Below are 18,601 nucleotides of genomic sequence, written 5' to 3' on the forward strand. Positions count from 1 at the left end.
TATGGTTATGTTTGTCCCTAGAGAACGAACAGTAGAATTTATTTTCAGGTTTCTAATATTTTCCACCAGTGAGAAAAGAGCACTCTGGAAATCTGATGTCATGCAAGCTATACTACTAAATAGCATATTTAAGAAGAACTGCTATATATATGTAGAGAAGTCAATGAGAAAAATAAGAGCTTATCTATAAAAACAAAGCTACTTCTATGCCCCAGGAACCAGTGCAAAATAATAATGCTTTGCTGATGTGAATGAATTAAAACAAAAACTGTATAGCAAATAGGATCACAAATCTCTGCAATTGTGAATCTATTACATTTAGATATTATCTTTGAACTGGAGTAGTTCTATACAGTAGCTTGGTGTGAACATCCTACAATTACACACTCATAATGAATACTTGCATACTGCTGCTTTTTTGGGGGTTGGGGGGAGGCTTTTTTAAAAGGCAGAGATTGGTGTGTGCCTATTTTCTGGTACAGACACTGCCTATGTGAACTAGGTGTCTTTTGGCTATGACTGAATTACAGTCTTTAGACTCAATCCCAGTTCAAGAGAGGCTACCAAGGCTTATGAGGGGTACAGGGTAAAAGACAACAGCCAGATGCGGTTATCAGGATACCCAGGCCAGGTGAGTCACTTTGGCAGTGGTATTCTCAGAGGAGAGAGGAGTTGGAGAACAAGGAGACTGTGAAGGAGAGCAGGCATACAATCTTCTTTGACGCTTTTCATTACTGTAAACACATGTGTTATTTGTCTAGAACTTTTTTTTTTTGGTAGAATAAGCCAATAATGTTCACAAACTCTCGGACAAACAATTTTCTGAAAAAATTTCCCCATAATAATTTGACTAAGAGAATAAAATGTCTTGGTTAAGCCCCCAAAATGATTTTCAATCCTTAAACTGATGTGTTTCCAAGTGTGGTCCATGTCTGTAATGGGCACGAGAATGCCTCGCAGCTCCACCCCTGACCTAGTGAGCCAGGATCTCTGAAGGCAGAGTCCGGGAACCACTGCTTGGGCCTATCTGCCACTCGTGGCCCTTCCTCTTTAGCAGCCATAAGATGTAGTGTTTAGAGCACTGAGTTTCAAACCTTATTGTGACTTAAGAATCTGCAGAGACTGCTAAATTGCTGATGCCTGGGCGCTTTGTACTTCCAGGGCCAGCAGAAAGCAGATGTTTAGTAAATATTTGTGAAATAAATAAATGAATGAATAGACAGGGGGTGAGGGTGAGGGGAGGGACACTGATGTACATGGGCAACAGCACTGTTTGGGAATGATTTCACACTTGTAATCCTTGTTTCTTCAAATGTCGTGTTCTAACATTCTTTTTTTAACCACTAGTCAAGAATCGAACACCTAGTACTTCAAAAGAAAAAAATGGTTTTAAAAGAGCAAATTAAGCAAATAGTTGGCAATCTGATTAGGTGAAAAAAAACAACCATTAAATTGACAAACTTATACTCTTTTTAGAAGGAGAAAGGATGCATAGGATAGGATGCAGACTTTGTAACCCCCAGCCTCAACTTCAACATACAGCAAGAATGCCTTCGGCATTTGGCAGCTTTTGATCAAATGCAGAAGTATGTAAGAAAACTAGTGTCAAAGGCTTTTTTGTGTTTTCATTGATTTTGATCTCAATGGTTATGGTCAGTCACCTACCTGTATTCCAAGGTCTTTCATTCTTGCAAATGCCAGCTCTCTCAAATTACCATGCTCTACTCCTGAGCTGACCAAGGGCATCGGAATATCTCTGTAGGAGAAAAAGGCGAGCTGTTGCAAAATATAAATCCTTCTCTATAGCAGGAAGGTAGGGATATTTTGAAAAAAAACAAACAAACACCCTCCCTCCAAAAAAAAAATCCCTTACAAAGCAGACCAGAAAAGCAGAGGCTGAATATTCTAAACAGAAAACAAGGTTCAGAGCTTCTCTATCCCTCACTTTCCCCATCTGTGAAATTGATTTTCACCTGCTGCTCAGGGTTTTTGGGAGAAACACCTGATGAAAATCACTTTATAAGATTCAAAGTGCAAAACAAATGTCCAATGACCATTAGTAATGATTTTTGGTTGGTATTTGTTCTAAATAAAAAAAGGAATAAAGATTTTTTATAAGATCCAAATTTTTAAAAGAGGAGGAATACTATTATTAAAGCTTTGCTTTATTATTAGCTTATAAACACTTTTCCCAGACACTCACTGAAGGATAAGTAACCAGGAAGCTCAAAAGCCTGGTTTAGCCAGCAACTGGTCTCAAAGTATAAGTTTTTCCCCGTTTCCCCAAAATCTAAATTAGAAGTGATGCTGCATTAGAAGAATCATAGCTAGCCTAAAGATGAGAGGAGATAAAATTTTACTTCCTGGCATTATTATAAAGTGCCAGGCATCAAGGAGGCTTCAATCAAAAACTGAAGCTATGAGGGCCACTTTAGTAGCCCACAACACCCTCTTCTAGGCAAAAATCAGTATCTAAAGATAAAACAGTTAAAAAAAAAACAACTGAAGTGAGAATATGCTTAGCACAGTAATATGCTCAGGACTATCCAAAGTCCCCAATTTGTTTTGTCTAATATTTGGTTGGTTAGGAGAAAGACTTAAAGAATATGCCAATTATCTTTTCTTCTAATTTTTGCTTTTGAATCAACTGGAGTTTTTCCTTCTTTTTTACTTATCCCTGCAAATGTTAAGTAAATACAATTAGACAGTTCATCCATTTGATTTTAATAAGATATTCCTCACTCATTCCAAAGTACCAAAGCCAATTAATTAGCATTCAAAGCTATACACAGCAAATCTATTAGGCTGTGAAAGCCACTAGTTTCCATAAAGACATTTTTTTATAAATCGATAAGCCAAAATTCTTTAAGACAATGACACACCAGGGAGTTCAAATGACACACCATGAGAGTGACATGAACAAATATACTCAACATCAAATATATTGATCAGTTAATAGATGCTAATAATATTTTCTTGCAGTTTTTAGTAAAATAAATCGTTATCTTTGGAACTGTAATTTCTTAAAATCAAATACATTTTGAACTGTCAAGCAGATGAAACTGAATGGAGGCGAGTAAAGTAAAAAGTATGGTTTACTTTAGCAAGGAAGGTGCAAATATACTGTTTTAAGTATTTTACTGTTTCATATTACAGTAAGCCAAAATTAAAGTTTTCTAAATGCCTTATTTTACTCTGAAATATTTATAAATAACTCACAAACATATGTATATATTTTTATACATTTGAAAATATATGCTACATGTTTTCAATTTTACTTTAAAACACTGTTAAGTGTGACATGAATTTAATCTGATAGAAACAACAGCACCCACTGTTAGTACCCATTACGTGACAGACACATTTGAGTCTTGTCATTCACGGCAGTTATGTTCTATAAAGGTGCTGTGAATACTCAACTGTGAAATACTGAGGCACTGCTCTTAGGGAAAATGTGGGGCTAGGTTCTCACGAGCCATGTAGTCATGTTTTCTTCAACAGATCAACACATAAACACTTATTTTATGTGTGTTTTTGTTTAAAGCATTTTATTTAACATATAATTGACTCTAATGTACTTGTGGTCAAGAGCACCATAATTCATACTTCAAGGAAGCTTATCTAATATATTAATTTTCTTAATAAGGCATCTCACAATTTTCTTGTATTTCAAGACACTAGATAGACAGCACCTTAGCATTATGCTTGGGGGCCATTCAAACAGAAAATCAACAAAAAGCACAGAACTGTATTATGAAATAGACGGCAGAAAGCACCCTTGTTTACAGTATGAGCTGGAACTACACAGTATCATACCAATACCCTTTCCTCAGCAACCCTCCAACTACCAGCCTAGCATCTACTGAAGACTCCTATCTGTACCATCTTCCCTATGATGGTTGTCAAACGGTGATTATTTCTATCATCCCTTCTGCATTTATTAGTTGAGCTTGTGTTATAAGGAAGAACTTTTCCTTCTTTCCTATTATCTATTCATTTATTTATGATCTCAAGGATTTCTATTTTATTCAGTGATATTAACCTGATATTAACATTATTTTATTGCTTAAATATTTCTTTACTTCCTGGAACAGTAAGTTGTTTGAGGTTTACCTTGTATGTTTGCTGCCCCGGCCCTGGAACTGGCCATCTTTCCAAGAAACCCTGATTCCTTTTAGGGGAGAGTGGTATTTAGAATCTACTGTGGAAGACCTGGGAACTCACCATGCTTATTATTACCGAGGGGTCACCGCCTCTAGGCCCTCTCGGTGTAAACAACTAAGAAATGTATGTATGTATATTTATATTCATATGCACATAACATACACATACATCTCTAACTATTTCTATATAAAAATGTAAAAGCTCATGAGCTCATGCTGGCAATTACAACTCTAGTTCAGTGCCTCAGTGTTCTTTCCAGCTTTCTACCTTTCAGTGTTTGTAAATCCCGTCAGATATGAGAAATTTAGCTCACTTATCTTTAGTATATTTATTTGCCAAGTCAATAATCTATTTGCTCAATATAACCAACCTCCCAACTAGTCTAGCTGCCACCTCTGCAGTCCCCACATTCACTCTCCATTCTTCTCACACCACGCACGTTGCTGTCAATGCCTCCGTGTCATTGTCTCCACAGGCGATGGGAAGGGGGCATGGGGAGATGGAAAGGGAAAGGAAAATGGGCTTTACAAATATTTTTATAGTGAACCAGGACTTCTAAAAGACAAGAAAATTTTCAATACAAATAAACTCTCTAAGGAATAGGTTGTGTCATACTGTGTTGTTAAGAAGAATTATATGACATAAAGTAAGAATTACCAGCAGGGCTGGCTAACAATTTGTGGGGTCCAGTGTAAAATGAGAACAGGGAGGGCTCTTGTTAAAAAAATGATCAATAATTTCAAGATTAGAGCATTAAGCAAGTGCAAGATCCTGAGATTGCACAGGACGCATGTTCCTGAAGCTGGCCCCGATCACCACAAAGCACAAGTCAGGGAGGACACAGAAACACAGGGCTTTATGATGCTGACAGTTCATCGATGCCCTTACACTGTGTCTGTCATCACAAAGAGGCAACATGGTTTTGATGGTCTTTGGCAGTGACATGCCTGGAGTATTCAGACAGGAGTTCTTCCTCATTAAGGAAGAGAAATGTGGCAATTTTCACCTCCAGTTAAAGTCTTTTTCACTGAAAATGAAGAGAGATAATTCTATATATGCTGAGTATCTTCTATGTGCAAAATAATATATTAAGCAGTCTAGAATATATAAGATAAACAGACATATTACAGTCTCGTAGGAATTCAAAGCCCAGATGAGATGACTGCCCACTTGAACTTGCTGCCTCCACGTAGGTAGGAATTAAGCTTAGTTTAAGGTTTCTCAATTTGTTTCAATATAGTTTCACTTTGTTGGCTTGGGGAGAGAGAAATTCCATTCAAGAATATTCACTTTTCTATTTCAACAGGTAACATTTCAAGCTTAGAGGTGGTAATATTTGCAATTTCCTCATCAACAACCTTCCAAAGTGATGTCTAGAGCTTTTTTGGTCTGAAGTTTCTCAAGCTTCTCAAGCATGTTTTGGTTGCAAATTGGTATTTCTATTCTAATGCATCGCAGTGATTTAAATATCACATCAAGGCAGACAGCTGTCAAACAGCCTGCAGGCAGTAGCAGCTTGATGTGGCTCCATCGTGTATCTGGATGGGATTTTACATTTAATCCTTGACTGCACCCTTCAGGGCTGCAATACAGAATCATCTATTAAGATGCTGCTTCAAGAAAAAAAAAACAACCGATATCATGGCTCAATGGTCATAAAATTAAAAGTGTAAATGAGTTAAGAGGAAAAACAAAAGGGGGGAATGGGGAAAATGGCCAATTAAAAGTATCAAGTAATGTATTCATAAAATATAGTAAGAAAAAAGGGGACAAGTGTTAAGTACTGTGTTTTCAGGAGAAATATCTTCCCTCCTACTTTCCTTAGTCTTTTCCTCTCTTCTCATACCTTTGTAAAAAATAATCCTAAGATTTTCTCCTCCACGTGTCAGTTTAGATTCCCTAGTCAACACTGAGTATATTGCCTGTAATTGGCAGAAGCCGTCACCAGGTGAACCTACATGGAGAGAGTCATATTTTCTAAAGGCAGAGAACACAAAGACATATACAGTTTTCCTTTAAATGATTAAAAAATTGAACTATTATTATTAAAATTGCCTGGCTTAAACACTCTGGGAGGAGGTTTTCCTCTTTTGCCAATGTTGTTTTTCTAGCAAGATATAACTGACTCCAAATTAAGGAGAGTGAGGGTACATAACTGCATTTTTAGACCAATATCAGTTTCCTACATTCTCAGAATTGCTCTAAAAGTTTAAAATTCAAGCTAGAAGAGACACTGGAGAGTCAACACTGTGATTCTCTTTTCCCCCATCACAAGGCTTCTCAGCCGCTTAACTGCCTGAACGCCCGCCTTCTCTTCTGTGCGTTTGTATATAATACTTGAGTTACCCACTAACACTTTCCTTAGCACTTCTGTTTCAAAATTTTACCATCTAGCTCTTGATACAAGTTTCTTTCTATAAGACTAGATATCCCAAATTCTAGCTGTATCTGAATATAACTTTAATACACCAGTAAATGGAATATGAAATTTTTAAGCAGAGACAAGAAGCTGTTTTATCAGAACACACCTATCAAATTGTTATCAAGGACGAGCATGGACACAGCTTTGTCTCCCTGGTCTCCTTATTTGTCCAGGTAAAAGGACAGAATTCAAAAGGCCTCTGGAAGGTAAACATAAAGTTTATGAAGTTTTTTTGGAGCCATCTCATAAAAAGCACTATCACCTTTATGACCCAAATTCCATGATGGCAAAGTACAGACATGAACAGACAACTGACAGAAGAAACAAATGATAATCATTTATATGGAAAATATAATAATCCTCACTAATATCTAGGGAAATGCAAATTAATACTCCTAGCTACATAAAAAATACAAGCATCCAATTCTGTGGAGATTGTGATAAAAACAGTAACTGTTTACTCTAAATTAGTAAAATCACTTTGGAAAACCCTATCAATATACACAGCAAAAACTGCAACGTTCATTTATACTTTCCTTCTTTCCGAAAGCTTACTAGTAACACTAAGAAAGATGCTTAGATCTTTTCTTGTGAGTAACCCTTCTCCTTGATTATAGTATTCTAGCAGATTACTTCAAAAGAAGTGAAAGTTCTATGTCCATGGATTTTAGCTGTAATAGAGGCCAGGATAATGATTACAAAAAAAAGGTAAAGGAACCTGGAAGTAACCTAAATGTCCAACTAATGGGAACAGTTTCCTGAATAAGACAAAATGCAGGACTACAATGCTGCCATTAAAATTATAATTATGACAATCATCCAAGATCCAAGTCTTTAACAAAAGAAAAGGAAGGCAAAAATGCAAACAGTATATCTGCCAGTGTATAAATAAAATGTACTGCTGTATAAAGATGCATCTCAATTATACAAGGAAAATTTTGGAAAAATAATGTAAACCTGTTATTAATACATATTTTCGAAGTGATTTTAAAAGTGCCTTTATAGAGAAAACATTTTGCTCATGGAAATATAGTACTGTATGGCTGGAAAATAAGAAGAAAATATAAGTTCAGTATAACTAGTAAGTCTAAAAACTGCTGGAAGAAAGTATAAAATCACATGACCAAAAAGAAATGTCCTGGGATCAATGAACAGTATACGTGGCAGAAACATATCATACCCTACACCTCAGCCCTGCAAAAGCCCAGTCCAGAATTTCAGTGATTACTGATAACAAAAAGCAAGTCAATATAAAATGAATTTAAATCATTTTCTATGCAGTATGTACAAAGACAATACATAGATAAAAATAGGTAAAAAGTAGGGAAATACAGTAAAATTTGAATGGCTTCCCATGCAGGCAGCCACAGTAATATTCAATACAAAATATAAAGTAACAATATATTTGAAGAATTTTGCCCATGCTTATAGAAGAGCAAAAGCTTTATTGAACATTATTAGTCCACAGTAAGCTACATAAAAAAAGCAGTTCTAATGAAATATATAGCTATAGTAAAAGCACAAAAAATACAAAAAAAATAGAAAATGCCATAAAGATTTTAATCTTTATACTAAAAAAACTAGAAATTACATTAAAAGTTAAGTAAATTATCATTTCCAAAGCATGAAAATCTCCCATCCCAGCTAGACTCTCTCCACCAAAGGCTTTTACTATATTAGGAACTGAGTCATCGCAGTCTTCAAACAAGGAATTGTCCTCAGCCTCACTGACGATATTACTGATTGCACATTTTAAAAGAAATTATACCTCTTGTTTTACAGTATGCCATTAACATTTAATTCACCCACATATTTGTAAAATAATAGTGCCACTTCATAATCTTAAGTCTATATCCACCTGTACCACTTGTCCCACATAAACCTTTAAGTGCTGTATTAAGAGAGAAATGTAATGGGCAGTTTGACCTCCTGGAATTATGGCTGGGCTTATGACTGGAATTATCCTGGAATTACAACTCTTCCAGTGGCCAGTTCTCCAAAGAGAGCTGTAATGGGGTCATGAGAGGAGAACTGCGAACAGGGAGGTTTCTTTAATTACCCTCATGTTGGTGACCCACGATATCATGCCTTTCTCATCACACAACCTTTTGGTTGTATAACATACAAGTTCTTAATTCCTCCTGTCACGACCCCTGTATAATTTTCCTATAGAGACTGTATTTGCTGCTCTTGTTTTCTCAGCATCCTTATTTTCTCAGTTGGTGGTAGGCCAGAACAATGTCCCACAGTGATATTTCATCAAGTCTATAAAATTAAGCTTTTAATGTTATAGTAATGTCTCTGTTGCTTTTTAACTCACTGGTTACAGCAGTAAGAAATTTAAAGCTGCAAATGAGGGGAGAGAATGTAATTCTTCATCTGGTTGCCTGTGTGATATATGCCTTATTGCTTTTGGTAGGAAAACTATGGTGTCTATGGCTGTGAATTTCTAATTATTCTGTGATATCTGCTGTGGAAAAGAAGTTATCTTCGTTGTTTTGTGTTTGCCCTGTACTGTAAGTGCCCACTAATAAGTTTTTGGATTGCAGTATAAGGGCTCGACATTCAGTTTTGGATTGCGGATGCATGCGTTTCAAAATACCTCTGTCCCGAACAACCATACCGCCAGCTGTATGACACAGCTGCTGGCAAGACCACTGGGTGACACATTAGGCTGCCCCCCACGCGTGAAGTTCCCCCTTTCAGAAAGCCTGGGTAACCTACATAAATGACTGCTTAACTGACCCCATTTCCCCCTTCCATGCCCTAATGCCCACTCTTAGTTTAAATTAGTTAACAAAGGGTGAACTCCACAGAACCCTAGACACTCGACTCTCAGATCCTAATAAAGTCTGAATCCCAGGCTCACACTCTGCCTTCCCCTCAACCTTATTGTGTGCCCCTTGGGCTTCCCAGGTATCATTTGGGGCATCAGTAATAACACTAGTTCCTCAAAGTTCCCTGGGGGCTTCTGCTGAAATGTGGCTGCAATCACAGCAGGTGTCAGGGCGGGTCCAGCCACAACACTGACCCTGGGAGCGAAATGTCTGTGGGCACTCACTCGGACCCCACAGCACCGCTGCCCAGGCACCGACCAGCCCTGCAGAGATGTCACTACCATGCCAGCTGCTGGGAAGTCCTATCTTCACTGCTCTCTGGTTGCCCAAATCAGCCAAATGCAAAGGACTTTTTCTTTTGTTTTGGTTAATACTTACTGCATCTTTGTTTCTAAAAATTTAAATGAACACAATAGAAAACAATCTCAAAGTTACAGAAAATGTTCCAAGTGTGGTACAAATAACTCTTTCCTGAACTACTTGAGAGTAAATTGGGAACAGGATGTCCCAACAGCTCTAGAATACTCTAAGTATTTCCTGTAACAAGGATCTTCCCTTACATAGCCATGATATAACCATCAAAACCAGGAAATTAACACTGATACTTTACTAATGTCCTAACTGAGACTCCACTCCAGCCTCGCCAGTGTTTCAATAACGTCCTTAGGAGTGAAAGGAACAGCAGAACCTTGGGTTGTATTTAGCTGTCTTTTTAGTCTCCTTCACAATGAACTCATCCCTTGAGCCTGACACTTTTGAAGGTTGCAGGCTGGTGATTTTTTACAGTGTTCCTCAGTGTGGGTTTGTCTGATGTTTCCTCATGATTAGATTCAGATTATGGAGGTCCAGCTGAGTAACACATAAGTGATGCTATGTTTTCAATGCATACCATCAGGTGGCACACAGCTGTGACTTGTACTAAGATGATACTCACTTTGATCTCTGCCAGGCTTCTCCATGGTCAAGCAACTCTTTTCTACTTGGTAATTAATAAGTATGTGGTGGGAGGGGTACTTTGAAACGAAGTATAGTCAGTTCTCATTATTTGCAGTAGTTACATTCTACAATGTTGCCATGAACACTGATTTAATGAATATTAAAACACTGCTCCTAGAGGAAATACAGAACTAGGTTCCTGTGAGCCTCTAGTCACATTTTTATCAACCCATCAACACAGAACCTTGTTTTACTTGTGTTTCTGTTTAAGGACACCTTAGTCGGCTCACAAACACTGAACTCGGGGCCAACAGTGCTATCACTCATGCCTGAATGAAGCTTATCTAACATGCATTTTCACCACAGTGCACATCATGGCCTTCCTTACTTAGAACATGTGTCAGCACTTCAGTACTATGCTTAGGGGCCATTTTAAGTGGCAAAATCACCAAAAAACAGCCCAGAAATGCAAAATGTATGGCATTAAATAGACTGTGAAAAGCCACACACAATATCATTATTTATAACATTTACAATTATTTCTATTTCTACCTGAATGTTGAAAATCACAGGTTTACACCAACATTTTCTATTCTAAAACAAGAGGGGGTACATTCTAGTTTCCTCCCTTTTCACATCTGTAATTCCCTTTTCAGGTAACCAAAAAGCCTAGCTCCCATTTATCCTTTGTATCATCTACTTATTAGATCGACCCCTGCAAGCAGCCAGTCTTTGGTGGCTGTCCTCTCCTCTGCACACTCAGAGACACCTTCCTCAGCCTGCTCAGCTCACATCCGGCCTGGTCAGCCCGTGAGAATGCCTCTTTACCACATTCAGGCTGCTGTAGCCCACACCACACCTCTGCCTCCTCAACAAGGGCACCCTCCTCTGGCTCTGAGCCCTGTGACTCCTTGCTTCTCCGGTGTGGAAGTCCGCACCATTCCACACCTCCTACTGTCTTTTGCGCTGACTTGTTCCAGAAAGGTTGAAAAAGAAGAGGAAGGACAATGCAAACAACTTTGACAGCTGAATTTTCTATTTACTATCTCCTTAGTATTTTTAAGTGTATTTTTAAAAATTGCGATCGTATAGGCAAGTTAGATCCTTATGCGAGCCAATAATTTAAAAAATTTAAATCAATTGTGTTGTGGCAGAAGTATATTTGACCTTTAAGTAAACCCATTATTTTATTTCCTTAATATTTTCCTTTAGTTAATAATTCTGCTTATTTTCAATATTCATTGCTTTAGTATTAGTAATATATTTTTGTGCTCAGCAGAGTACTAGTCCCAGTAGTTGATTATACATGTTATTTGCTAGTCACCTTTTTGTTGGGGGAGGTCACTGAGAAGACATGAGTGCCAGATGACCTGTGAGCAGGGCCCTGGCAATTAGAGGTTCCTCACCCCTCCCCTGTCCTTGGAATGTGGGTTCTGCTTGGCCTCCCCACCCAAGGGGCTGCCCCCAGGACACAGCCTGGAAATAGTGACGTGGTGCTGACAGCACCCGGACGGTCCCCAGGCTGGAACCCAGCTCTGGCCTCTATGTACACTTGTAAGATCTGGAGGGTGGGTATGGAGATCTACCTGTCCTGCAGCCGCCCAAGACAAACCCTGCATGTCAGGTCCCTCGCTTAGGATACCTACCACCCACCCACCCGGAGTGGCCGGCCTCCTTCTTTGGCGTTTTCCTGCTCTCTGAGTTTCAGATTATAACTGGGAAGCATCCGAGGAGCCTGCGAACCAACACTTTTGGTCTGTATTTGTAATAATGGAATATGGGCAGTTTTTACAGGGTGGTGGAAATGTGTCCTAATGGCCTGCAAATAAAGGAATGGCTTTGTTAGGATTGTAGGTAGATAAGTGACTTAATGGCTAACTTTCTCCTCAATGTTATGCTATGTTTCTAGTAAATAAAAGGCCCATGATTGTGAGTGAGACCTCAGTTTCCCTCTCCTAGGGAAAAAACAGTTAAGATGATATCCTTCACGTGATCAGGAATAATATAAATGTGGACTCTTCCTCCACATTTATATTAATATCTGAACAGAATGATGGTTGTCCCCTTCTTTTTTCTTCGGAGGTCCTAGAAGAGGTAATACACACGGCTCCACTCCCTCCTCGCGTACTCACTACCGCTCCCAGACCGAAGCGGCCCTGAAAGAGGATGTTCATCTCCCTGGACTGCGCCCCCTGCCCTCTGCCATCAGGACCTCCTCCCTGGCCCACAAGTGAATGGACGTGAATGCGTGAATACATGTGATGCGGGCAAAGTGGCCTGGACCTACTGTCTTTTCATTTCCATCCCCTTCTACTTATAAATAGCATTCCAGATGTCCCATTTTTAATTCAAAAAATTCAAAGCCCTTAATATGAAATCAGACTATTCTCATTAGAAATTGTAAATAGACAGGTAGTCCCTGATTCTTGCTGGCGTGAAAGATAGCACTCTACCTCTGCACCCGGTACACTCGCGTCCACGGAGGCACAAGGGCAAGGATCCGAGCCACCAATTCGATCAGGTCACTGGGAGAATAACTCTTATATCTTCCTGATTTCCACAGCTCATAAAGCCCAGTTCCACGAATCACCAGGGTCGGGTAGAGTTTCAAACCATCAGGACGAAAAGCAGGGTTCTCAAAAAACTCCTATGAATAGAGAACAGAAAATTACTTCTCCATTAGTTACCTAAGAGAGTACCCGTGGTGACGGTTCAATATGGGCTGGCTTCTCTCACATATCTACCTGGTCCTTGGACTGCCTTTCCTTCCCAGCAAGGGAGGGGCTGCAGACAGAACAGAAACTCTTTGTTTTTACAGCCTCACTGGAGCAAAGCCTGTGTGTGCTGGATTACAAAGTCCTCACTAACCCAGCTCTGTCTATTGCTACAATTTCATCTCATGTCACCCTCACAACCTTGCTTTTCTGCCTTTGCAAGGGCAATTTCCTCTGCCTGGAAAGTGCATCAATTTTTCTTTATCTACCTAATCTTCGGGTCTCAGCTTGAATGCCAATTCTTCAGAGAGGCCTTCCTGACCTTCATGTATAAGTTGCCTCAATAAAAAACAAAACAAAACAAAACAAAAACACTCTATTGAATACTGATTATTGCTTTCTTAACATCATCATACTGATAACTTATTCAATGCCTGCCTTCACCTCTAGACTGTGTCCTCCTTTAATAACATAATATATTTGTCCCAACTTTCAAAAAGTTGTGACACAGATCATTATTTGGCCTGCAAAACCTGAAATGTTTACTATATGGCCCCTTTGCAGGGTAAGTATGCCAGTGCCTGGATATGACTGTTCTGTCCTCAGGCCAACTGGCATCATTCCTAACCTGAGATACACACTGTCCATTTGTTATCTGGACACTGAGCAATACATATAATTCATCTACTTTGACATAGTCATTTCCTGTACTGTATTATCCCAGCCGGCTGCCTTATTTCTTTATTTGGTTTGTAGCAAGGAGACACCAAGCATTAGCCTTCCATGACTTCGCACTGCTAATATGCTCTTATCTTGATTTTGCATAATATGTGATGAAGGAATGAAGGTGGACTCACACAGTCCCTCTCACCCACCCCCCACCCCCGCATCAGTATGTATACGGCCAGCGGTACCACATCTTGTGAACTATAAAAACGCTTATTTTGTGGTACATTATTCTTGCAGAGGTTTCCATTGTGGAAGTTGCTTTTTAAAGAAATGTAACTATAGACTTTAATATCTCTCATTGAGATCTGCCATATTCTTAAGTGCTGTACTCTTTGTGTACCATTTGGTCTTTGGGATAGTCTTTTGTAACTGCATGTCATTTTCCCCGTAACTTTTAGATATTAAAGGTTCATCAGATCTTTAATAAATATTCTATAGCCAGCCACAAGAGCATGTATGCTCGTTATTTTCTACCTTGTTTGAATCCACACTGGAACACAGGATTTCGGGGAAGTGCCTCTGTTACTTGTATAATCAATCTAGGAAACATGGGCTGATAAACTCCTTTTGTAAAAATGATGGAACTGATTCTGGATTCTAGATAAACATGGAGAACTAAAATATACATTCTCTCTTTCCCTCCAAAACCAAATTAAAATAACAGCAAAGAAAAAAAAATCTGGAAGAGCAAAGAGAACATGAGAAGAGATAGGAGGGGGAGAAGTGATGGCAGTAACTTTTTTTGGAGACTGAAAACAGGAGGAAGAAGTATTTTTGTGGATGAAATAACTATATTTTCATCCTTTTCTCTAAAAGGATATCTCTAAGACACTTACCCTATCAGAAGCTGGAGAAAAAAGAGCTTTGACCAACCTTGTTTCTCAAGACAAAAGCTAACATGGATCAAGTTAACATGTGATAGAGTAAAAAACAAAAACAGAAAACCCATTAGGTATTAAAATTGAAAGAACAGAAAGGCTATAAGAAAAGAGAGTATTTTCTTTCACTATTAAAATCCTGGAAGAGAAAAGTAGCTCTGAACTTAGAAGCATCTGAAGGAATCATCGATCAACCAATCAAGAGATCTGACAACAAAAGTAAAAGGACCAAGATAAGTTGCAGAAAATATTTGTAACAAATAGAAAAAACAATGAATCCATAATGTTCTTATCTAGAAAGTTCATATTAACAGTAGGAATAATTCATATCCAATAGAACAATTGGTCAGAGGATAAAAACACACAATTCCAAAAAGATTAATTTATTATTAAATATAAACCTGAAAAATATATTACTATAATTACAAAACCCAGGATGACATGGCACTCTTACCCAGCAAATTCAAGACAAAAGTATTATATGTATGTACATATACAGAAAACACATAAACAGGAGAGAATCATTTGGGGGAAAAAGATAACCCTGCTCAAATGAGTAGAGATTATTACAACCCTTTGAAAAGCAACTATGTTTAAATCTTTACCTGATAATTTACTCCAGGGGATCTATCCCAAAGAGACTATCTTACCTAATATAAAAAGTTATAGGCATAAAATTGTTTACCTGCAGTGCTATTTACAATATCAAAAACTGGTAATATTTTCAACTTTAAAACATTTGGAAGCAGTTAGGCAAAGTATGACATATTTATTCAATGAAAATTAAGCAGATATTTAGTTAGATAAAAATTTTAACAGAGGCCAAGCTATTACCTGGATAAATGCTTGTTATAATATTAAGTGAAAAAGCTATTAAAATAATTTCCTATCACATATATAAGTGTAATGTGTGTGTATGTGTGTGTGTGTGTGTGTGTGGTTGTGTGTATGTACAAACCCCCAAAAAGCCTATGCATCAAAAATCCTGGAAGACAGCACTTGGGCTGTGACGCCTCTTTTCGCCACCACGTTTCCCTGTTCTGTACTGAGGACGCACAGCTTTAATAATGGGGGAAAAATCAACAGTGACTAATCAAAAAGAGCAGAACAGGTAGAAGCAGCAGGCCAAGGCACTACAGATCAGCCTGGCCTGAGGTAACACTTACTGTGAACTGGTCAGTGTCTCTCTCTAGCCCCACATTCGGCAGATCGGGCATCATGTGAGCCACAACTTTGAACCCAGAATCTTTCGCCAGGTGAAATGACTCACAAACTGCCTTCACGGTGTGGCCCCTGAGGAAAGAAAATTCACTACTTGTTACACAAATAAATGGGCAACTAGGGCAACACAAAGAACAGAGGGGAAGACAATCTCTGAGATGTGCAACAGTGTTTCTATAATGATGAATAATATGGTTGGGGGAAAAAATATCAGGAAGTCTTGTTTACATCTCCACCTCTGAGAAGGCCTGCAAGTAAATCACTTTACTTCTGAGATTCTCTCAGAAATTCTCTTAGGCACCCACTTCAGATTCTGACAGTAAATGGCTGGGGTAACAAGGGTTAATATATACTAAAATTATTTGGCTTAGCAGTATCAGCCAAAATAAGCTTACTAATATGAATATTCAATTTAAAAAGACGAATAAGGACCTCAAAACCACACAGAAGCAGCATCTTATGTTTTTCCCTTTAAAAATCTTTTGAAATTATTTGTAGAATGAGAGAGGAAGAGTGATACCATTATGTGCAAAATAGGTTTCACTTTCCTTAAAAATGTGAGAAGACAGAAGGATCTGGTGACAAGGCCAAAGGATCTGGGGTCAGCTGGATGGATCCTCCTAGCATTCTGGTGCCAATCCAAGTCGGAAGCCAGTCCTAAGAAGAGTCCGGGGCTACTAAACACTGAAGCCTGTTCACCTTCCAGCACTGCAACATTCCCACTCACCACAACAAAACCCGGGAAACCAAGGGCTCCGTTCCACTCTCTCTGGATGTTTCCAACCATTTCCGTGGCTTGGCTTCTAATCTCTTTTGTTAATGACTTCCCGAGTATAGGATGAGGCTAGGCCTTTCTCCTGAGAGCCAGTATTCTGAAGGCTGCCCTGTATGATACTGCAGTCACTAGGCACATGTGGCTATTCACGTTTGCATTTAAATGAACTGAAATGAAAAATCCAGGCCTTTAGTTGTGCTATCGTATCGGACAGCACAGGCACAGAACATTCCAGTCATCACAGAATGTCCTGTTGGACAGCCCTGCTCTATGGCAAACCTTCAGCTGGTTGTTTTGCAGGCACCTGAAACTCAGTGCATCCAAAATGAAACTCATCTTCCCTCCAGGCTTCTATTTCCCCCTTGTCCTCTTACCCTCATTTCCACTCAGTCACCATCCACTGTCATTCACTTCTTTTTGGGATATCATTTTTGCTTCAATCCCAGCAAAAGCCTCTTAAAACCTGCCTGCCTTCTAGCTTGCTCCACTTAATCTATCCCCATACTGTGACCCCATGAAGTGATCTCTCTAAAATGTGGATATTCTCATACCACAACTCAGGTTACAGCTTGTCCCTGGGTTAAAGCCCAAGCTCTCTGTGCTGCCTTCGAAGGCTCCTCGTCATTTGGCCTCTGCTCACCTCTTCAGCCTCACCTGCTGCCACTCTCCTCCCTCACGCTCTACACTCTGACCCATCTAAAGCCCTCCCAGTTCCCCAGGGTGCCATGTGCTCCCACCGCCAGGAGGGAGCTTGTGCTTTTGTTTCGGCCTGAAACAACCTCCCCTGCCTGACCTGCCTCCCCACTCATTCTCTTCCTGTACGCCTCAGCCTAGCAGCATTTCCTTCAGAAAGCCTCCCTGGCCTCGGTGCCTCTCTAGGACAGCCGGCAGTTACTGCAGCTGTCTCACCAGTGCTCCTGGTTGGAGCTCCTACAGGAACGCATTCCACTCGGGTTAATCTTTCTCAAGACTGATACGCATCAGAGTCTTCTCTGTGCTCAAAAAACGTTCAACAGACCTGTGTTACCTACAGGAAAGATCCCACCCTCCTTGGCTCACACGCTTCCTACCGTTTTTGAGATGTTGGCAGTGTTTGCTTCCCTGTCCCCATTTAATTCCTCCGAGCACAGCCCCGTCACGTCTACCCAAACCCTGTTACAGTGAAGTAGCCTTTGCGATCCAGCTCAGCGTGGAAGTGCCTACTCCCTGGAGCCTGCCATTACCGTTGCAGGTCAGTGATCTCTGCTGCCTTCTGAACTCCTAAAGTCCTTTTGTTTTTCACGAATTCAGCAATTAATCATAAAGTTCTTTACACAGCTAACTGTTCATGTGTATCTTTTCTCCTCAACTCAATGATTCATTTCTAGAGGGAAGAGAACCTCATATGGCTCCATCAATGCTTCTTTCTTTCCTTCCTTCTTGTGGGGAAAATGGAAGTTCCTATGGCCCGGACCCTAAACTACTTGATGATGTAACTGGCCTGCTGTTAGGCTACTGCTTCCACACCTGTAGGCAAAAAGCTATTATTGACTGAGTCACTATATAAAGAGCTGCACCCAGTGCTCTGAGCGGAGGCAGCGATGAGGTGGATTACGGACCTGCAGACTGCTGGGTGCAGACATGATTCTAGTGCTCAACCTGTGGCTTGGAGAATAAAGCTGGGCATAAACCTTTTCACCCCAAGAACAATCCATTGTCATTCCTTGGTCTCACTGAATCCATAGTAAACTTGCCCAGGGCTGAAACCCTCAGACAAGACACTTAAACTCCTATATTTCTCAAAGTTTAAACTCACTGCCTCACCAACCTTCTCTCACTACTTTGCCAATTGGATGTGCTTTGCAAAAAGGAGTCTCTTAAATTCTCATTCTGACTTCCTTCTTGTTCAGATTCTTTTCTTGGTCCCCATTTTCCTTGACCTTCTC

General features: G+C 39.5%; 1 protein-coding gene across 1 annotated transcript in view; it reads right to left on the reverse strand.

Moving 5' to 3' along the window:
• Positions 1-18,601, reverse strand: part of ELP3 (elongator acetyltransferase complex subunit 3) — a 79,698-nt gene that overhangs the window by 35,657 nt on the left and 25,440 nt on the right. The window contains exons 9-11 of the mRNA XM_036889031.2: positions 15,847-15,973; positions 12,813-13,006; positions 1,666-1,756 (exon numbers count right to left, since the gene is read on the reverse strand). Of these exons, the coding sequence (XP_036744926.1) occupies positions 1,666-1,756; positions 12,813-13,006; positions 15,847-15,973 (412 nt within the window). The remainder of the gene's footprint in view (positions 1-1,665; positions 1,757-12,812; positions 13,007-15,846; positions 15,974-18,601) is intronic.

The sequence above is a fragment of the Manis pentadactyla genome, chromosome 1, assembly GCF_030020395.1.
Source record: "Manis pentadactyla isolate mManPen7 chromosome 1, mManPen7.hap1, whole genome shotgun sequence".
NCBI lineage: Eukaryota > Metazoa > Chordata > Mammalia > Pholidota > Manidae > Manis > Manis pentadactyla.